General features: G+C 36.9%; 1 protein-coding gene across 2 annotated transcripts; it reads left to right on the top strand.

Moving 5' to 3' along the window:
* Nucleotides 1-4,611: 4,611 nt before the first annotated feature.
* On the top strand, nt 4,612-21,774 carry LOC308413589 (vomeronasal type-2 receptor 116-like; the record flags this gene model as incomplete). 2 transcript variants are annotated; one of them, XM_080908642.1, is made up of 6 exons in its annotated part: nt 4,612-4,808; nt 6,054-6,342; nt 7,982-8,794; nt 9,423-9,650; nt 20,389-20,512; nt 21,020-21,774. In XM_080908642.1, the coding sequence occupies 6 exons, from the start codon at nt 4,612-4,614 to the stop codon at nt 21,772-21,774; spliced, it is 2,406 nt and encodes an 801-aa protein (XP_080764768.1). The 2 variants fall into 2 exon arrangements, with proteins under 2 accessions (XP_080764768.1, XP_080764767.1); XM_080908641.1 differs by having other exon boundaries at nt 20,870-21,774.
* Between the last annotated feature and the right edge of the window lie 1,818 nt (nt 21,775-23,592).

Genomic DNA, 23,592 nt, shown 5'->3' with positions numbered 1-23,592 from the left:
AGCATCTCAGGGCACCTTCGCCAAAACTGACCATATAATCGGTCACAAAGCAAGCCTCAGTAGATATAAGAATATTGAAATACTCCCAGGCATTCTATCAGATCACCATGGTCTAAGGCTGGTCTTTAATAACAACAAAGACAACAAAAACCCCATATTCTCATAGAAACTAAACAATGCTCTATTAAAAGATAGCATGGTCAAACAAGAAATAAAGAAAGAAATTAAGGATTTTCTAGAATTTAATGAAAACAAATAAAAATATACCCAAACCTATGGGATACAAATGAAAGTAGTACTGAGACTCATAGCTCTAAGACCTTCAAAAAGAAACTGGAGAAAGCATACACTAACAACTTGACAGCACAGTTGAAAGCTCCAGAAAAAAAAGGAAATAAATACACCCAAGAGGAGTAGATGGCAAAAAATAATCAAACTCAGAGCAGAAATTGACCAAATAGAAAAAAAAGAACCAGTCAAACAATCAACAAAACCAAGAGCTGGTTTCTTAGAGAAAATTAACAAGATTGATAAACACTTAGCCAACTAACTAGGGGCGAAAGAGAGAGAGAGAGTATTCAAATTAAAAAAATTAGAAATGAAAGTGGACACATAATAACTGAAACTGAGGAAATTCAAGAAATCATCAGATCCTACTACAAAAGCCTATACTCAACAAAGATGTAAAAACTGGTTGAAATGGATCAATTCTTAGACAGATACCAGATACTAAAGTTAAACCAGGACCAAGTAAACCATCTAAATAATCCTATATCCCTAAATAAATAGAAGCAGTCATCAAAAGCCTCCCAACCAAAAAAATCCCAGGTCTAGATGGGTTCTGTGCAGAATTTTATCACACATTTATTGACGACATAATACGAATACTCTCCAAACTATTCCACAAAATGGAATCAGATGGAACACCACCTAACTCATTTTTGAGGTACAAAAACACTCTTTCCTAAATCACACAAAGAACATACAAGGAAAGAGCACTTCACACCAATCACACTTATGAACACTGATGCAAAAATACTCACCAAAATACTTGCAAACTGAATCCAAGTACCCATCAAAACAATCATTCACCATGATCAAGTAGGCTTTATCCCTGGGATGCAGGGTTGGTTTAATATACGGAAATCCATCCATGTAATCCACCATATAAACAACTCAAACAAACAAAAAAAAACTACATTTTAATCTCACTATATTCTGAGAAATCATTTGACAAAATTCAACACCCTTTCATGTTAAAAGTCTTGGAAAGTATAGGAATGCAAGGCCCATACCTAAACATAATAAAAGCAATATACATAAACTTACAGCCAACATCAAACTTAACGGTGGGAAACTTGTAGCAATCCCACTAAAATCAGGGAATCGACAAGGCTGCCCACTCTCCCCCTACATATTCAACATAATACTGGAAGTCCTGGCTGGAGCAATTAGACAGCAAAAGGAGATCAAGGGGATACAAATCAAAAAGGAAGAAGTAAAAACTTCACTGTTTGCAGATGACATGATAGTGTACTTAAGCGATCCCAAAAATTCCACCAGAGAACTTCTATAGCTGATAAACAAGTTCAGCAAAGTGGCTGCATATAAAATTAACTCAAAAAAATCAGTAGCCTTCCTATACTCATAGGACAAACATTCGGAGAAAGAAATTAGGGGAAAGATACCCTTCACAATAGTCACAAAAACTATGAAATACCTTGGTGTGACTCTAACTAAGCAAGTGAAGGACCTGTATGACAAGAACTTCAAACCTCTAAAGAAGGAAATCGAGGAAGATCTCAGAAAATGGAAAGATCTCCCATGCTCATGGTTTGGAAGGATCAACATTGTATAAATGCCCATCTTACCAAAAGCAATCTACAGATTCAATGCAATCCCCATCAAAATTCCAATGAAATTCTACATAGAGGTGTAAAGAACATTGTGCAATTTCATCTGGAATAACAAAAGACCCAGAATAGCAAAATCCATCCTCAACAGCAAGAAAACATCTATGGGAATCACTATCCCTGACCTCAAGCTACAAGCCCACAATTATAAGGCAATTGTGCAAAAAATTACATGGTACTGGTACAGTGATAGGCACGTGGATAAATGGAATACAATAGAAGGATCCAGAAATGAGCCCTCATGTATATGGTCACTTAATTTTTGACAAAGGAGATGTAAACATTCAATGGAAAAAGACATCCTCTTCAACAAATGGTGTTGGTCCAACTGGCACTCAGCACGCAAAGGAATGAAAATAGATCCTTTCTTATCTCCTTGTACAAAGCTCAAGTGCAAGTGGATAAAAGATCTCCACATTAAACCAGGCACACTGAAATTATTAGAAAAGAAAATACGGAAAACCTTAGAATACATAGGCACAAGAGAAAAGTTCCTGAACAGAACAACAGTGGCTCGTGCTCTAAGGACAAATCTCAACAAATGGGACTTACTGAGATTGCAAAGTTTCTGTAAGGCTAAGGACACTGTCCAACTCTTCCCACCACATGGGGCTATGGTTCTCAGTCCCAAGACCACTGTATGGTTCAAGTAAAGCCTTTGAGATTCCTGTGTTCCCTGGAATAACTATTTTATTAGTGTCCCCGTGAGTTTGTCCCATTGTATGGTCATTTCTTCTGACTTTGTAGATGTTACTCATTTTCTCCCATTTCTTTCCACTTTCTCTAAGTGAATCATTTGCAAAATGCCATTCTCTTAAGAAGCTTACTTGGCACAAGATGTAGCTTGCACAGGATCTCCCTACTCCGGCCTTCACCTTTTCTTCATTCTACCTTCCCTGTCTTTCTCATTTACTGGGGACCTCTATTTAGGGCCCTGTCACTGACTCATGGCACTGATGTACTTGAGAAGTTATTCTGTGTTGCAGGATTTTCGTTTTCATTGTGAACCCCAAGATTGTTTTATTTACTGAAAAACCTATTTTTATTTGTTCTATGGCTCAACATTAGCACATACCTTAAATCCTGAAGGTTCCTGCTTTAATTTTACAAACAGGAATTCATAACATCAACCATAGGTTGAGAGTCAGAAGAGGTAACCAGAATGTGGAAATAGGATTAATAAGAAAAATCCATAAAGAGTGAGGAGTCAGGAAGATGGATAGAGAGGCACAGGAATTAGAAGGGAGTCACATTTGAAGCTTGTTAGGTTTTGTGATGGTATGAGAGTGAAGGACATTCTTGGTGGGGTGTCTGCTGAGGAGGAAGGTCATCTGGGTGCTTTTACTGTCTCTCTGATTAGCAGACTTTTACCCCAGAGTCTGGCTGCTAGATCTTCATTGGTAAAATAGAATAATGGAGATTTATTTTAAAAAATCAAACACAATTATGGGACTATCTTTGCTGAGTAAATTTCCCATCTGTGATGGGAGTGGCCTGCCTTGGAGACTCTTTTTTTATATTTAATTTGTTCAAAACTTAACATAATGTGAGGACTGAACCTAAAGGAGACTTAAAGTTGACAGCATATAGGAAATAAGAAATCTGTTCTCAGTGCCTTTATTTGAACATTAGCCAGAACTGAATACACGCAATCATAAAAGAGATCATTTTTAATTATTCTTTTAATGGTATGTGTATTTATCTCTGGGAAGGCATATTAATTCTAGAAGAGCTGCATCTAATCAACCCTCCCTGTCATGTAGCTTTCCTGTGTGATATTACATATGTATCCATATATTTGAATAGTAATTCAAACATTAGCTTTCCTTACACAAAAAGATACAACTTTGATATTACATGTGCAGGAACCTCTGTAATTCGACAATCTAAACTATTGGCAGATAATGAAAAAATCACTTGGGTTTGTTTCTTGTGTGATTTATATTTCACATTACTGAGAGCAAATCTTCAGAGTTGACAGATCTGGACAGTGTCCTCAAATGAGCTCTTCATGGATTCCTGTTACCAACAGTTTCTGTGCTTAGGTATTTGAAAACCTATGTTAATAGGGGTTTTTAAATTCTTTAGCATGCCTCCTTGCCAATAAACCAAAAGTATGGGAGAGCAAAGTTTAATAGGAGAGGAGGTATGTAGAAGTAGGTTTAGAAGAAATTCTTTAGGGTGATTCCAAACATGAATCAGTGTGGCCCTCCAGGCCAAATGTGACTTTAAACGTGAGCCTGCCTCTCTCTGACTTGGACTTTGTAATATAATTTTTAGATGTTCTGATTGTATTATTACTGAATGTGAATCATCTGAAACAATCCACTGACATCATTTCTAATCGTGTTCACATAAACACCTTGTTGAAACTTCCCAAGGACAATTTTGAACAAAAGAGCTTCCTTCCAGGCATTCAAAATCATGAGTGATGTCATGGATCCTGAGAAAGTTTTATCCTCCTAAGTGTTTACCTACCCTTGTTTATTACATGGACTGTGGGTAGCAGTTGCAGAGCCGCAGGGAAGAAAGTCTTTAAGATTCCTCCAGGGCTCAGGAGCAATCTGAAAAACAAATGAATCATGAGTATGCAACAAACATCTCCTTTGCCCAGAGAAATAAAAGCTGGTAGAAATTTGACGTGCTGATATGCATGGCACTTCACAATCCATTCTGCACAGATTTCAGACAGGAAGATATGTTCATTTGGATGGCAGTCTTATTCCTCCTCAACATTCCACTTCTCACGGCAAATGTCATTGATCCCAGGTGCTTTTGGAGAATAAATTTGAACGAGGTCAAGGATAAAGACTTGGGGCTAACTTGTTCCTTCATCCTTGGAGCAGTTCAGAAGACTATGGAGAAAGATTATTTTAACCAGACTATGAATGTCCTGTAAGTGCATTTTAATTATTCCTTGTAAATAAAATTGAATATTTTTGAGTGATCTGAACATGACGATTAGGCAAATCCTTTAATCATCTCGCCTGTTGCTAAGTCTGAACACCAAGAAACACACTTAATTCTTTTACTGATTCAATCCTATTTTCTCCTTTTTATTATTCCAATAAAAGGTTTGCTTTTCTTCCAGGTGGCCCATGACCTAAAGCATGGAAGCTGAGGTACACAGGACTATATACATTGATCCTTCTCATAAAGCTCCCTCATTACAGTTTATGTTGCACTCTAGAAGTAATTACTTGTTGTAATTGATCATGTAATATTTCCCTGTCCTTTATCCCAAATAAGGACAAATAAGTGGTACCCAGATGTACTCAGAGTGAATACATCACATTACCGTGTAAATAGAAACTAGGTGAATGATGCTGCAGTAGTGGACAAGTCCTTAATCTCTGTACAATGAACCTCTCACAAGTATATATTGTTCATTTGAAGCAAGGATAGTCTACTGTAAAGTATCTGATAAAACAGTTGCAAGTTTAACTCTCTTAGGACCTTAATAATTCTTGCTCAAATACATACAAACATATGCATAGACATGTAAAATTTATCAAATGCATGTATGATATATAATTTTATTTAAAAATAAATCATAAGAAAAATATGTCTTTCACTAAAAATTGAAAGAAAAAATTAACATGATGAGGAAAGATATGAGGGGACATATTAAGAATATTGCCCACTTACTATAAATATTTGTAAGTAGAGAAGCAAATGTTACAGCAGAAAGGCTATTATTCAATTATAAATCATGTTTTCTTTCTTTTACCAATAAAGTTAACTTCAAAAGAATTTATCGTGAACTCAATATTTCTCAGAACACTTGTGTTTTATAATGCTCAATAATTTCAAAATGACAACATGATCAGAATTATTGTCTTATCAAAATCTGTGCTTTTCTCTTGACCTTTTGAGCAAGGACTCTAAAACAGAGATGGAAATCCTGTCTTTGAATGAGGTCAATACCATATCGTATTTATTGGAGAAACAATGTTGTAAACTTTTAAAGTGTTTGCTAGTTTCCAGATACTCTTGTGAATTCATTCTCACAACAAAAGCTATTTGTTTCCATTTATAGAGGTCAGATGGAGATACTTCCTGGACAGAATAGTGCACCTATTGAGTACAAGTGATCATGTCTAGATATCTGTCCACAATAAACACTGTTCTCTTTTACAGAGAAACAACTAAAAACCACAAATATGCTTTGGCATTAGCCTTTACAGTAGATGAGATCAACAGGAATCCTGACCTTTTGCCAAATATGTCTTTGACTATAAAACACACTTCGGGCCATTGTGATGGAAATACTGTAACACATCTACCATATGAACTTCATGAAAAAGAGATGCATATGCCTAATTATATATGTGATGAAGAAACCATGTGTTCATTTGTGCTTACAGGACCTGATTGGTGGACATCTTTAAATTTGTGGATATACCTGGACATCTTTGTATCTCCACAGGTGAGTTATCATAGGCCAGAAATTCTAAAAGTCATGTCTCTTTGAGGGATTTTGATAGCAATTAAGAAAGTTAATGAATGAGACTAGACACATGCTGATATCATGTTCCATGGCACTTACTAATCGGAAACATGAAAGTCCTTTTGCTAGGGGCCACCTCCAGAAGTTGACTGACTCCAGAAAGGAGGAATTGAGGAGGTCACGAAGAATTGAGTCTGTCATGGAGGAAGAGAGAATCTTGCAGCCTTGACTGACTAGCATGCAGAGATTTATTTATACACATCTCAGTAAGCAGAGATTGATTCATGTTGTTTAAAAACATAGAACATACTAATTCTGTCCCCAGCTATGTGTCATCTTAGACATTCGTTTAGATTATCATTGGTAAGACAAAAAATAACAGAGTTATCACTTACAATCATGGATCATTTACACTCAAGGGGTTGTTAAAAGTCTAGTTTTCAGTGATAAACTGTGATGGAACAGAATTATATTTACATTTACTCAAAAACACAAATTTTAAGTATCTAGAGTATTTTTTGCAAAGCAATTGCAGATTATTCTTAACCTGGCAAATCATGACATTTCAGTGGCCCTGGTTAGGATGACAAGCTCCAGTGCAGTCTGCAGAGTTAGCCATTTTACTACCAGTGAATATGTGACTGACCATTAATGGTCTGAGTGCAAATGTCAGTAGACACGCAGCAAAAAATTTCAGCAACATACTGTTATAGTTATTTTAAGTCATTTTTAGTAATATGATTATTTTATCTTTTATGGAATTCTTGATATGTTTTAACTTGTTTTTCTTTTGTTTCCTCATCATAAGATGCATGAGTGGACCTTCATAAGTAAACTTTTCTAAGAAAGAAGGGTTCGGTGGTTCGGATAGCTTGTTCTTTTCATATTTTTACATGCGAATATTTTTCCTTCATTATAAAACATTTCCTATGGAGGAATGGACACCATCCAGTCTAACTTTGTTTCTCTGTACTTTCCTCAAGATATACAATCTATGAGTCCTACATATTTGCCCCACAATTGACTGGGTATTTAGAAGGAAGTTTTGATCTGCTGTAAACACTTTTCTCCTAGCAAATCTTGTTTACAATTGTATGTTCAGGTTATTCTGTTTTTCTATTTCCTGAGGGGTGTACAAAGGCAGATTTTTCGACAGTATTTGAAGCTTTATTCTAAAAAGCAGGTATCTGGGATCTTTATGTGAGTTACAACCTGTAGTGTACAAGATAAGAATATTTTCCCTAAAAGCTAAGCATTTGTATTCACAGAAAATTCCAGTTAAATATTAGAAGTATTTGTAAATTAAGACATAATAAATGACTCTTAAAAATGGTCAAATATCCCCTAGTTGTAAATATATTAAAATCCCTCCAAAAATTAAAACACTGATATCAATACAGAAGACAAAATGACAGTTATAAGGTGCAAATATGTTTCATTTCACCTTTGTTAAACAGCCATGCTTGCTGTTCCCATTAGAAGTGTATGTGCCAGGCTTCCACATCTGCTCACTTGAATCAGAGATGAGAGGACAAGTCACAGGTAATCACTGTTTTCAGGTAAATATGATCACAGGTTTTTATGTGCACTGCACCTCATGCTGCTCTCTGTGTTGTAGCTCCTTCAGCTGACCTATGGACCTTTCCATTCCTACTTCAGTGATAATGAACAATTTCCCTATCTCTATCAGATGGCCCCAAGGCACACATCTCTAGCATTGGCCATGGTCTCCTTCTTCCTTTACTTCAACTGGAACTGGGTCGGCCTTGTCATCACAGATGATGCTCAAGGCAATGAGTTTCTCTCAGAGATGAAAAAAGAGAGCGAAACCAATGAAATATGCTTTGCCTTTGTGAACATGATGTCAATCACTGACGTTAAATTCTATCAAAATATTGAAATATACCACAAAGAAATTGTGATGTCATCTACCAATGTTATTGTCATTCACGGGGAAGCAGAGAGTATTATTGAATTGAGCTTCAGAACATGGGAATCTCCAGCTATACAGAGAATATGGGTCACCACAAAACAATTTAATTTCCCTACCAGTAAGAGAGACTTAATTCATGGCACATTCTATGGGACACTTACTTTTCTCCACCACCATGGTGAGATTTCTAGGTTTAAAAATTTTGTAGAGACATGGTACCATCCCAGAAGCACAGATTTATATCTAATAATGCCAGATTGGAAGTACTTTACCAATGAATCCTCAGCATCTGACTGCAAAATACTAGAGGATTATACATCCAATGTCTCAGTGCCATGGCTAATGGAACAGAAGTTTAACATCGCCTTTAGTGATGGTAGTCATGACATATACAATGCTGTTTACGTCATGGCCCATGCAATCCATGAAATGAATCTGCAACAGGTTGATAATCAGGCAATAGACAATGGGAAAGGGGTCAGTTCTCCCTGCTTAAAGGTAGAGTTTCTTCTATTGGATGATGCTGGGTCTTTTTAATTGCGCTGTCATTTAGAGACTCTCAGATGCCCACACTTAATGAGATAGTAAAGATCTCTCAAAATTGATATGTGCCAAATATTTTTTCTAAAGAAAAAGGACATCTAGTGACGGTATAAATTTGAATGGAAAAAGAAGGTATAGGGTCCAGATGCAAATGTGCTGCATTTGGCCTTGGGCTGGAAAGTGATATCTATTTTTTTTTTAGTTAAGTTCCTATATATATCTCTCTCTGTGTGAAACTGTTTACATATATGTATCAACATTTATTTATATTTGTGTGTATATAATTTAAAGCTGTATTATATGTGTGATTCAGGAAAGATGAGTCTGTATTAATGTGTCTGTGTGTGTGCATGTGTGCGTGTGTGCTGCATATCTGTGTTTGGTTCTGCATTTATGTTTCTTTCTGTCCTTCAGTCTTCTCTGAGAGAACTGAAATTCTTGAAATAGTATCACTTCATTTCATTTGATTATGTTGTGATTTCTCTTTCATTCTTTAAATGACGTTGCCATTTCTATGTCATCATAATACATTGTGTGCTTTGAAGGAACATATGTACAATATAGAATGATGCTTGTCTTTCAGATAAATTCCTTTCTGAGAAAGGTCAACTTTACTAATCCTCTAGGGGACAGAGTGATTATGAAACATAGAGTAATACTGCAGGAAGACTATGACATTTTTCACATTTGGAATTTCTCACAACATGTTGCGTTTAAGGTGAAGTTAGGACAGTTCAGCCCATGTTTTCCGCATGGTCGGCTCTTTCAGTTATCTGCAGGAACAACTGAGTTGGCCACAGGAAGAAGAAGGGTGAGTGTGTAATAACTTATTGATTAAAAATACAGAGCAGTAAACATATTGAAATAAAATATTTTTTTCACATCAGAAACCAATTCCTAGGCGCCTGTGTTAGGTGTCTCTTTTTTGTTTTTGATATATTTTTGTAATTATTTGAAGATTTCATACAAGCATAAAATATACCTTCGTCATACCAAAACCATTTTCTGAAATTTAATAATTACAAACTGTTTTTTATTTGTTGTTTGATATTCTTTCCTCTAAAATAAACAGCATTCTCTTCATTATTATAGTGTAATCTCCTCCATTATCAGAGGCCTCTGGAACAGATGCTGAAAAGGGTGAGGTTAATGTTACAGTTATGAAGTACTAAGAGTCCTAATTGCTAACTGCTCTTATTGTACCCAAAACTGTCATCCTACAGAATAGAAGGATATTTATCAAATTTATTAATGAACACAATTAGAGAAACTCATATTCATAGAAAATCACTTTTAGATAAACTTGAAGAACTTCTTCACACTTGTCAGTAAGGTAAACAAACGGTCAAAAGAACATACAGATAGCACTAGAACAATAGACAAAAAAATAACTATTAAAATACATCAAAAACAGCAATAACAGCAACCAGACAAAAGTTACAAAAATTGTCAGATATAATAGAAGATTTTTGGTAACATTCTCTAAATTAAATCAAAACAATAGAGTTGATTTATTTTTTAAGACATTTTTGTTTGCATGCCAAAAATAGAGAGACTTGCATACAAGAGGAAATCTTCTTTTATAAAAGAAAAACAGTGGAAAAATAGAATATATCTTGAAAGGAAAAAGCGAAATTAGAGAATAATACTTTTGAAAATTATGTAAGAACCATTCCTGAATAAAACATGCACCATAAAACACAACACAAGGATTATTTTCTGAGGAAAGAAAGAATTTATTCCAGGAATGGAAGCAAGGTTCAACATTTGTAAATCCTTTAAGTGTAATACACCACACAATACAGAATTACATTAATTTCCAAAAAGCCCAGAAATGGCTCTTTTTATCAGTTTGAAAGTTGTTTTATTCTTTATTTATGATTATAAATATTCTTATGTATTATATGTTCAACATATTTCTCAAAAACGCATGTTTTGAAAAAATTTATTATTTTGATCTAAAACTGAATCTCAAGAGAAAAACTGTTGTATTAAAATTCAACTTATCAAATCAACATCTTCATTAAAAATTATTTCAATCTTCTTGTATCTGTTGAGGCCTGTTTTGTGACCGATTATGTGTTCATTTTTGGAGACAGTACAATGATGTGGTAAGAAGAAGGTACATTTTTTTGTTTTAGGATAAAATGTATATGTTTATTATGTCTAACATTTGCTAGTTTGATTATGTCTCTCTTTAGTTTCTGGTTCCATGATCTGTCATTGAGGAGAGTGGGGGGGTTGAAGTTTCCCAGATTTTTGTGTGAGGTGCAATGTGTGTTTTGTGCTTCAGTACGATTTCTTACATGAATGTAGGTGCCTTTGCATTTGGAGCATAGATGTTCAGAACTGAGAGTTCTTCTTGGTAGATTTCGCTTTGATGAGGATGAAGTGTGCGTCCTTATCTTTTTTGATAACTTTTGGTTGAAAAACAATTGTATTTGATATTAGAATGGCTACTCCAGCATGATCCTTGGTACCATTTGTTTGGAAAAGTGTTTTCTACCCTTTTACTCTGAGGTAATGTCTATCTTTGTCACTGAGGCAGTTTCTCGTTGTGCAGAAAAATGCTGGGTACTTTTACCTATCTAGTCTGATAGCCTATGTCTTTTTATTATGGAATTGAGTCAGTTGCTGTTGAGAGATATTAGGGACCAATGATTGTTGTTTCCTTTTAATTTTTTTTTAAGGTTTGATACTCTGCATTAAGATCTTACTAGTTACAATGAGCAAAAAGTAAATGCAAAACAGGATGTAACCCGGAATTAGTTAAACTTTTCTTAGTGTGTAAGGATTGAGCCTAATTTTTTTTTCTTGAACTTCAAAAGTTAGTAAAATGTTTCTGGGGCAGCCCTAGCCTCTGTGGTTAGCATCCCATTATCAGTGACTGCATATTATGTCTATTCTTTTGTGACTGGGTTATCTCACTCAGGATGATACTCTCTAGATGCAGCCATTTTCTTAAGAATTTGGTTACGTCATTGTTTCTGGTGGCTGAGTAGTACTCCATTGTGTAAATGTACCACAATTTTTGTATCCATTAATCTACTGAAGGACATCTGGGTTCTTTCCAGCTTCTGGCTATTATAAATAGAGCTGCTATGAAGATTGTGGTGCATGTAACTTTGTTGTATATTAAAGTGTCTCTGGGGTATATGCACAGAAGTGGAATAGCTGAAACTTCAGGTAGTACTATGCCCAATTTTCTAAAGAATCGCCAGACTGATATCCAGAGAGGTTCTATCAGTTTACAACCCCACCAACAGTGGAGAAGTGTTCCTCTTTCTCCACAGCCTCGCCAGCATCTGCTGTCATCTGAGTTTTAGATCTTGCCCAATCTGACTGGTGTGAGGTGGAATCTCTGGTTGTTTTGATTTGCATTTCCCTGATGGCTAAGGATGTCAAGCACTTCCTTAGATGTTTCTCAGCCATTCCATATTCCTCAATTGAGAACGTTTTGTTTAGCTCTGTACCCCATTTCTTAATAGGGTTGTTTGATTCTCTGGTGTCTAGCTTTTTGAGTTCTTTGTATACCTTGGATATTAGGCCTCTATCTGATGTGGAGTGCCATTTTGTTTTCTTGACAATGTCTTTAGCCTTACAGAAACTTTGCAATCTCATTAAGTCCCATTTGTTAATCTTTGACCTTAGAGATTGAGCCATTGGTGTTTTGTTCAGAAAATTTTCTCCTGTGCCTATGTGTTCTAAGGTTTTCCCTACATTCTCATCTAATAGTTTCAGTGTATCTGGTTTAATGTGGAGATCTTTGATCCACTTACACTTGAGCTTTGTACAAGGAGATAAGAAAGGGTCTATTTCATTCTTCTGCATGCTGAGTGCCAGTTGGACCAGCACCATTTGTTGAATAGGCTGTCCTTTTTCCATTGAATGTTTACAGCTCCTTTGCCAAAAATCAGGTGACAATATAGGTGAGGGCTCCTTTCTGGGTCTTCTATTTCATTGATCCTCGTGCCTATTTCTGTACCAGTACCATGCAGGTTTCATCACAATTGCCTTATAGTATAGCTTGAGGTCAGGGATACTGATTCCCGCAAATGTTTTCTTGTAGTTGAGGATGGATTTCGCTATTCTACGTCTTTTGTTATTCCAGATGAAATTGCACATTGATCTTTCCAACTCAATGAAGAACTGGGTTGGAATTTTGATGGGGATTGCATTGAATCTGTAGATTGCTTTTGGTAGGATGGTCATTTTTAAAATGTTGATCCTTCCAATCCATGAGCATGGGAGATCTTTCCATTTTCTGAGATCTTCCTCGATTTCCTTCTTTAGAGGTTTGAAGTTCTTGTCATACAGGTCCTTCACTTGCTTAGTTAGTGTCACACAAAGGTATTTCATAGTTTTTGTGACTTGTGAAGGGTATCTTTTCCCTAATTTCTTTCTCCACGTTTGTCCTTTGAATATAGGAAGGCTACTGATTTGTTTGAGTTAATTTTGTATCCAGCCACTTTGCTGAACTTGTTTATCAGCTGTAGGGGTTCTCTGGTGGAATTTGTGGGGTCACTTAAGTACACTATCATGTCATCTGCAAAGAGTGATGTTTTTACTTCTTCCTTTCCAATTTGTATCCCCTTGATCTCCTTTTGCTGTCTAATTGCTCCAGCCAGGACTTCCAGTACTATGTTGAATAAGTAGGGAGAGAGTGGGCAGCCTTGTCGAGTCCCTGATTTTAGTGGGATTGCTTCAAGTTTCCCACCATTAAATTTGATGTTGGCTGTTGATTTGCTGTATTTTGCTTTTATTTTGTTTAGGTATGGACCTTGGATTCCTGTACTTTCCAGGACTTTTAATATGAAGGGATGTTGAATTTTGTCATATGCTTTCTCAGCATCTAGTCAGATGACTATGTGATTTTGTTCTTTGAGTTTGTTTATATGGTGGATTACATTGATGGATTTCCTTATACTAAACTTTTCCTGCATCTCAGGGATGAAGCCTACTTGGTCATGGTGAATGATTGTTTTGATGTGTTCTTGGATTCGGTTTGCCAGAATTTTGTTGAGTATTTTTGCATCAGTGTTCATAAGTGAGATTGGTCTGAAGTTCTCTTTCCTGGTAGGGTCTTTGTGTGTTTTAAGAACCAGGGTTATTGTAGCATCAAAAAATGAGTTATGTAGTATTCCATCTGATTATATCTTTTGGAATAGTTTGGAAAGTATTGGTGTTATGTCCGCAATAAATGTCTGATAAAATTGTGCACTGAACCCGTCTGGACCTGGCCTTTTCTTGGTTGGGAGGCTTTTGATGACTTCTTCTATTTCTTTAGGTGTTATGGGATTATTTAGATGGTTTTCCTGGTCCGGGTTTAACTTTAGGATCTTGTATCCATCTAGAAATTCATCCATTTCCTCCAATTTTCCAACTTTGTGGAGTATAGGCTTTTGTAGAGGGATCTGATGATTTCTTGAATTTCCTCAGTTTTAGTTCTTAGGTCTCCACTTTCCTTCCTGATTTTGTTAATTTGCATACTCTGTCTTTGCCCTCTAGTTAGTCTGGCTAGGGGTTTATCAATCTTGTTGATTTTCTCAAACAACCAGCTCTGCGGTTTTTTTTTTTTTTTTTTGTTTTGTTTTTTGTTTTTGCTTTTTTTTTTTTTTTTTTTTTTTTTTTTTTGATTCATTCAATGGTTCATTTTGTTTCTATTTGGTCTATTTCTACCCTAATTTTGATTATTTCTTGCCGTCTACTCTTCTTGGGTGTATCTGCTTCCTTTTCTTCTAGAGCTTTTAGCTGTGCTGTCAAGTTGCTGATGTGTGCTCTTTCCAGTTTCTTTTTGGAAGCGCTCAGGGCTATGAGTTTTCCTCTCAGTACTGCTTTCATTGCATCCCATAGGTTTGGGTATGTTGTGTTTTCGTTTTCACTGAATTATAGAAAATCCTTAATTTCTTTCTTTATTTCTTCTTTGACCCTGCTATCCTTTAACAGAGCTTTGTTTAGTTTCCATGTGTATATGGGCTTTTTGTTGTCTTTGTTGTTGCTAAAGACCAGCCTTAGACCATGGTGATCTGAGAGGAAACATGGGAGTATTTCAATCTTTTTATATCGATTCAGCTCGTTCTGTGTCCAATTATGTGGTCATTTTTCGAGAAGGTGCCATTGGGGGCTGAGAAGAAGGTGTATTCTTTTACTTTAGGATGATATGTTCTGTAGATATCTACTAATTCCAGTTAGTTCATAGTCCCTGCTAGTTTTACAGAGTCCTTGTTCAGTTTCTGTTTTCATGATCTGTCCATTGGTGAGAGTGGGGTGCTAAAGTCTCCAACTATTATTGTGTGGGGTGAAGTGTATTTTTTGAGCTTTATTACGGTTTCTTTTATGAATGTGGGTGCCTTTGTATTTGGAGCATATATGTTAAAAATTGAGAGTTCCTCTTGACAGATTTCCCCTCTAAGGAGTAAAAAGTTTCCTTCTTTATCTTTTTGATAACTTTTGGTTGGAAATTTACTTTATTTAATATTACAATAGCCACTCCAGGTTGCTTCTTGGGACCATTTGCTTGGAAGGTTTTTTTCCCAACATTTTACTCTGAGATAGTGTCTGTTTTTGTCTCTGAGATGAGTTTCCTGTATGCAGCAAAATGCTGGATTTTGTTTATGTATCTAGTCTGATAGCCTATGTCTCTTTATTGGGGAGTTGAGACCATTTATGTTAATAGATATCAAGGAATAGTAGTTTCTGTTTCCTGCTATTATTGCTTTTGTAGGTTGAGTTGTGTCTGTGTCTCTTTCTTCTTTTGGTTTTCTTGCTCAGTTTTCTTGTTTTTACTAGGATGTAGTTCCCCTCATTTTATTGGGTTTTCAACCTATAATTCGTTGTAGTGCTGGGTTTGTGGTCAGATGTTGTGTAAATTTAGATTTGTCTTGAAATATCTTCATCTCTCCATCTGTGGTGATTAATAGTTTTGCTGGGTATAGCAGCTTGGGCTGGCACCTGTGCTCTCTTAGGGTCTGCATGATGTCTGTCCAGGCTCTTCTAGCTTTCATAGTCTCTGTTGAAAAATTGGGTGTGATTCTGATTGGTCTGACTTTATATGTTACTTGACCTTTTCCCCTTACTGCTTTTAGTATTCTTTCTTTGCTTTGGGCACTTGGTGTTTTGACTATTATGTGTCGGGAGGAATTTCTTTTCTGGTCCAACCTATTTGGAGTTCTGAAGGCTTCTTTTATGCTCCTGGTCATCTCATTCTTAAGGGTAGGGAAGTTTTCTTCTACAATTTTGTTGAAGATATTTACTGTGCCTCTTAGTTGATATTCTTCTTTCTCTTCTATTCCTATTATTCTTAGGTTTGGTCTTCTCATTGTGTCCTGGATCTCCTGGACATTTTTGGTTAGGAGATTTTTGGTTTTTGCATCTTCTCTGGCTGTTTTGTCTATGTTTACAATGTTGTGTTCTGCCCCCAAGATTCTCTCTTCCATCTCTTGTAGTCTATTGGAAATGCTTGCTTCTGTGACTCCTAATTTCTTTTTTAGGTGTTCTACCTCTTGGGTTATCTCTTTTAGTGTTTTCTTTATTGTGTCAATTTCCATTTTAAATTACTTTTTCCATTCCTTCATCTCTTTTGTTCTGTTTTCCTCTAGTTCTTTTTGTTCTTTGAGTGATCTTGTTTCGTCTTTAAAAGCTTCTGGTTCTTTTTGCTTTTCCTCCCGTTCTTGTTTAAGGATCTCTATCATCGTCTTGAGGTATAATTTTAGGTCTGAATCTCCTTTTTCTGTAGTGTTTGGCATTCCAATGTTTGCTGTGATTGGAGAGCTTGGTACTGGTGTTGCCAGGTTGTCTTGGTTTCCTTGGGATATACTCTTTTGCTTTCCTCTTGCCATCTTGTTGTCAGTGATATGTTCTTGCCTTTCTCTTTTACCTGGTCTGTGTCCCTGGATCTCCAATGTTACAGGTGGCGGATGGTCCGAGCCCTTTTCTGTTCCCCAAAGCCGCTGGGTGGGAACAGAGGTCCCAATGCTGGGTTCCTGGTCCCTGGATCAGGCAGGGCAGGGTTGTGCTTTCCGTGGGCACTCAGCAGAAATCTCTCTGTCTCCTGGCTGCTCGGATCTCCTACTCACCAGGCCTTAACCTTTGCGAACTGCTAGTCCAGGTGGCCGATGGGCTGAGCCTTTTTCTCTCCTTTTAATTTTATTGTTAGATGTAGAATTATGTTTTCGTGGCTGTCTTCTTTGGGGTAGTTGAAAGAAGATCACTTTGTTGCTTTTTCTAGGGTGTTGTTTCTATCTTTGTTTTAGAGTTTTCCACCTATAATCCATTGTAGGGCTGGATTTTTGGAAGATATTGTGTAAATTTGGTTTTGTCATGAAATATCTTGGTTTCTCCATCTATGTTAATTGAGGGTTTTGCTGGATATAGTTGGCTGGGCTGGCATTTGTGTCATTTTAGGATCTTTACGGTATCTTCCCAGGCTCTTCTAGCTTTCATGTCTTGGTTGAAGTCTAGTGTGATTCTGATAGGTCTGCCTTCATTTGTAACTTGACTTGTTTCCATTAATGCTTTTAATATTCTTTCTTTCTTTTGTCCATTTGTTTTTTTGATGATATTTGAAGGAAAGAATTTATTTTCGGGTCCCATCTATTTGGAGTTCTGTAGGCTCCTTCTAGGTTTATGGGCACCTCTTGCTTTAAGTTAGAGAAATATTCTTTTGTAATTTTCTTGAAGATATTTACTGGATTTTAGTTGGGAATCTTTCCTCTCATCTACATTTATTTTCCTTGGGTTTGATCTTCTAATTGTGTCCTGAATTTCCTAGATGTATTGGGTTAGGACCTTTTTGCATCTAGAATTTTCTTTGACTGCTGTGTCAGTGTTTTCTATAGATTCTTCTGTTCATGAGATTCTTTCTTCTATCTCTTGTATTCTCTTATTGATGCTTCTGTCCATGACTCTTGATCTCTTTCCTAGGTTTTCTTTTTCGGAGTTGTCTCCCTTTATTTCTTTCTTGTTTCTATTTCCATTTTTAGATCCTGGATGGTTTTGCTCAATTTCCTCACTTGTTTCATTGTGTTGACCTTCATTTCTCTATGGAATGTGTGTGTGTGTTTCCTCTACAAGAGCTTCTACATGTTTACCTGTGTATTTCTTTATTTCTCTAAGCAAGTTATTTATGACCTTCTTAAAGCCTTCTAACATCATCTGTGTTGTGATTTAAAATCAGAATCTGGCTTTCCTGGTGTATTGGAGTATCCAGGACTTACATTTCTGGGGGAACTGGGTTCTGATGATGCTGTGTGCTTGGATTTGGTTGCTTATGTTCTTTAACTTTGACTTGCCTCTCATCATCTATTAATCTCTGGTGTTAACTGGTGTTGCTGATTCTGACAGGGGCTTGTCCCTTTTGTACTCCTGTGTGTCACCACTACTGGAGAACCAGCTCTCTCCCAACAGGGTCTAGGTAAAGAGAGCTGTTATACATGTCAGTTGAGTGAGCAGACAGAAACTGTCCCCAAATGTTTTTTGATCCCTGTGTTCTGAATGCTCAAGGCAGGTTCCTCAGAGCAGAAGTGGTTGTCTTCCCAGTGCTCTCAGGTGAGTCAGCACTCCTGGAAGGCCATCTCTCTCCCATCAGGATGTGGGTACAGAGATCTGTATTCTAGGGTCAGCTCAGCATTCACATGGAAACCAAAATTTCCTTTCCCAGACTGCTCCTTGGTTTCTCTGTCCTTAGGCTCCAGGTGGGGGATTATCTTGGGCCAGGATTGTGAGTAAAAGTGGTGGTCTCTCCTGTGTTAGCACTACCGAGAGACCAGCTTTCTCCCAGTGGGGTCTGGGTACAGAGAGCTGTAGCAAAGGTTCAGCTCCAGACATAGACAGAAACCAGAAGGATCTTGTTCAGACATTTGCTCAGTTAATGTGTCCTGAGGTCTCCAGATGGGTCTCTCAGAGTAGAAGTGATGGTCTTACTTGTTCTTTCAGGTATGTCAGCACTCCAAGGAGGCCACTTTTTCCCAGTGTGGTCTGCATACAGGAAGCTGTAACAAAGGGTCAGCATTTCCTGTCTTTCAAGCTTGCATGCACACTCCTCTGAGCTCCTGGAATAGACAGAGAACCACTTGAACTAAGACACAATACCACTTGCACTTCAAGGGCTTCAGTATCCTTGCTCTCTTTTATACCTATCATCCTTAATTTGATCTCATTTGTCCTGGATTTTCTGAATGTTTTGGGTTAGAAGCTTTTTACAAGCCCAATACTAGTTTGTTCAGAGTTAAAGAAACAAAACAAAACAAGTGATAGAACATAAGGAAGACATACTAATATGACCATATTTTCTTTTACAACCCAGTTGACAGTATTATCATACATACAGATAATATTATTATCCATGAGCGTCAGAAATAAACGTTAGGTAGTTCTGATTGTTTATGTTCGTATCCAAGCACTTTAGAAGCAGACGTCTGAATATCTCTATCTCTTTCATGCCCATGTTCCCTATATTGTGAATCCAAAGTATCCATGGGTTATATGAAGACACTACCTTAAAATACATTAACAGAAAGAACAAAAATATACCCATTTTCCTTACTCTGCCTTTACATAGTCTTCAAAATGTTGCAAAGAGTGGATACACATTTCAAGAAAATTATAGGTTTCAAAAGGAGAAAATGTACTCTGACCTTCATTGGGAATATTAATATACTGATGATTCATGGTAAAACCCTGTTTCAAAAATATCAAACACATAGGAAAAATTCTCAAATCATCAATTATCTTTAAATAATCTAATTTTCATTCAGGTTTTCTCAGTATTTGTAGCCACAGTAGAACATTTTGACCTCATGAAACACTGTATATTCAAGGGAACTACAAGTCAATTTATCAATTCCAACTGTTTTAAATCCATGTCTGCATATTCTGCTCCTTTTTATATACAGTTTTCATTCATTGAAATGCTAATTTATTCCAGATAATTTTTGTAACCTATAATTTAATGGCATATTTTTCCTGTTTCAAATGTCTTCAAATAGTAACTTGCTTCACTTTTGTTTAACTAACTATGAGCAATGTGAAAAGGAAGAGGTAACTTGATGAATAGCTTATAGTCATAGAAAGACATGGGTCAATATCTAGAAACAGGTACTAAAGCATAGATTTTAATAGACCTCTACTTACTCGCTGTACTGTCCACAGTGAGATGGGCATTCCCATATTATTTATCAATTAAGAAAATGCTTCAAAGTTATGAGGACAAGCTAGTGTTGAATGAGGAAGTATTTCAAAATTACCTCTATCTGTTCATAGTAATTAGTGCCAAATTGAAAATAAATAACTAAAAAAATCAGGTTGCAATGTCCGCAGATTTTGCGCACAGCTTACTATAAGCTCTTTTTCCAGAGTTATCAGGTGTTCAGAAACTATCCAGTATTTCTTCAGTGTATTTCCAATATTCGTGTGGTCATTAAACAAAGGACAAGGTGAACTGTCCACCAGTTACTGTACATGAAATAAGCTTATTGAAATCTTAATGTGCTAATATAAAACATAAGAAAATAGCTAAGACTCATTATCTGCATGTCTAATTTTGTTCTCAGATGCCATCCTCAGTGTGCAGTGCAGATTGTAGTCCTGGATCCAAAAGAATCTGGAAGGAGGGAATGGCAGCCTGCTGTTTTATTTGCCTCCCTTGTACTGAAAATGAAATTACTAATGAGACAAGTGAGTGTTTGCTGCTCTGATATATCTTACAAACATATCTTCCTCTTGTACCACACTGAGATGATCAAGTCAAATAAAAGCTAATGAAACATAAAATATATAACTTTTCTAATTTACTAGTTTCACATATATATAAATTTCTTTTGAAATTAAAGGAGGATAGCATTTTCACAAAGAATTATTTCAACAGAGGATATCCTTGTTTGGCATCAATGGGAGGAAAAGCCCTTGGTCCTGCAAAGGCTTGATGCTGCAGTATTGGGAAATGTCAGGGCAGGGAGGAAGGAGGGATGGTTTGTGGATGGGTGAACATCCTCATAAAAAGCATCACTAACTAAACATTCCTTTGCACATCAGATATGGATCAGTGTGTGAATTGTCCAGAAGGACACTATGCAAACACTGAACACAACAAATGCCTTCAGAAAGCTGTGATCTTTCTAAGCTATGAAGACCCCTTGGGGATGGCTCTTGCCTTACTAGCCTTCTGTCTCTCTGCATTCACAGCTCTGGTACTTTGGGTCTTTGTGAAGCACCATGACACTCCTATTGTGAAGGCCAATAACAGAATCCTCAGCTACCTATTGCTTATGTCACTTATGTGCTGTTTTCTGTGCTCCTTTTTCTTCATTGGTCATCCTAACAGAGTAACCTGTATCTTACAGCAAATCACCTTTGGCATTGTATTCACTGTGGCTGTTTCCACAGTTCTGGCCAAAACAGTAACTGTGATTCTGGCATTCAAAGTCACAGACCCAGGAAGAAGGTTGAGAAACTTTCTGGTATCAGGGACTCCCAACTACATTATTCCCATATGTTCCATATTTCAAAGTATTCTGTGTACAACCTGGATAGCCGTTTCTCCTCCCTTTGTTGATACTGATGAACACTCTGAGCATGGCCACATCATCATTGTGTGCAACAAGGGCTCAGTTACTGCATTCTACTTTGTCCTGGGATACTTGGCCTGCCTGGCCCTTGGAAGCTTCACTGTGGCTTTCTTGGCCAAGAATCTGCCTGAAGCATTCAACGAAGCCAAGTTCTTGACCTTCAGCATGCTAGTGTTCTGTAGTGTCTGGGTCACCTTCCTTCCTGTCTACCATAGCACCAAGGGCAAGGTCATGGTTGCTGTGGAGATCTTCTCCATCTTGGCATCTAGTGCAGGGATGCTTGGATGCATCTTTGCACCTAAGATCTACATCATTTTAGTGAGACCAGACAGAAATTCTATGCAAAAGATCCGGGAGAAATCATATTTCTGAACAAATATTTCAAGAATCTGTCAATTGTAAAGTTGGAACCTACCCTCCACATATTGGGTTTCATTGCATGTATCTAGTTTAGAATCCCTCTCATGGTTCCTCTAGTAATGTCTTGAGATATCATATCTGCTGAACTTGTGTGTACTGTTCATAAATTCTTATACTCATTCACTTGCTTAGTGTCCTCTGGGAGAACTGAACTTCTCAAATTATTTTTTTACAACTTTGCTTAACAAAGAGAGATACATGTACAGATTTTTAAAGGCATTTGTCAATTCTTTTAGACATTTGATAACATGCATTGAAATCCCACTAGTTACCATAAGCATAGAGTACAAGTAGAACAGAATGTGACATGAAAACAGTCAGAGTCTTCATGGTGTGTATAGATTAAACATAATGATCCTTGAATACCCAAAATTGCCACAATGCTATATTCCTAGCTCTTGTGTTATTAATGATTTAAGGTCTAGGTGCACCACACTCTGAGAGGGTGCTGTACACTTATTGTTTTCCTAAGAAGGACTGAGGTTGTCACTATTTGGCCTTTGTTATTCTTGAGCTTCATATGGCCGGTTTTTGTGGCTAGTATCTAATTATCAGTGACTGCATATTATATCTGTTCTTTTGTGCCTGGAATGATATTTTCTAGATACATCCATTTTCTTATGAAATTCATAAAGTCATTGTTTCTGATAGCTGAGTAGTACGCCATTGTATAAATATACCACAATCTCTAAATCCATTCATCTACTGAAGGACATCTTGGTTATTTTGTGTATCAGAATAGAAGTTCCAAAAATGAACCATCATACATATGGTCACTTGATTTTTGACAAAGGAGCTGAAAATATTCAATGGAAATAAAACAGCCTCTTCAACAAATGGTATTGGCTCAACTGGCAATCAACATGCAAAGAATGAAAATAGACCCTTTCCTATCTCCTTGTACAAAGCTCAAGTGCAACTGGATCAAAGATCTCCACTTAAAACCAAGTATAGTGAAACTATTAGAAGAGAAATTGGGGAAAACCTTATAACACATAGGCACAGGGGAAATTTTCCTGAACAGACCACCAATGGCTTGTTCTCTAAGACCACGGATCAAGAAATGGGACTTAATGAGATTGCAAATTCTCAAATCATTATTACAATTTTAGTCATCATGTTGCTTTCATGGAGATTTTCCCTTGAAGTAACTTCCATAAAAGGTGATATAGCTGTTAAATCTATGAGCTCTCATAGAAAGTAGGTTCGAGGACAGACCTGGTTCATCATAGAAATCATCTCTCAAATCAATAAATAAGATAAACTAAAGAATCAACAAAGATGAAATCAGAACACATTCACTGGCTTCAAGTAGGAATACATACATGACAGAATACTACCTGTGTTTTCAGCTGCTCTTCAAGATATTGGCCCATTGTCTAAGGAGGAAATATTCTTTTCCTGCTCCCAAAGACAAGCATATTATATCCAACAATGGACAGAAGCTGGGGACAACTACAATTGAATTAGGGATAATTGGTAGAAGGTGAGGAGGAAGGAGACCCTAGGCGATGACCTGCTGTCTCAACTAACCTCGACAAGCAAGAGTTCTCACACACTGAGACAGCCAGGAAGCATGTACCAGCTGATATGAGTCCCCTGACACATATGCAGCATTGGACTGCCTGCTCTGGCCTCAGTGAGAGAAGACACACCTAAGCCACTAGAGACTTGAGCCCCAAGAGATTGGGAAAGTCTGAGGTTTGGAGAGAAGAGATGTCTTCTTGGAGATGGGAGAGGAAGTAAGAATTGAGGTAGGGGATGTGGAAG

Source organism: Micromys minutus (genome assembly GCF_963924665.1).
Source record: "Micromys minutus genome assembly, chromosome: 32".
NCBI classification, from domain to species: Eukaryota; Metazoa; Chordata; class Mammalia; order Rodentia; family Muridae; genus Micromys; species Micromys minutus.
This window is presented reverse-complemented; position numbering and strand designations above follow the sequence as displayed.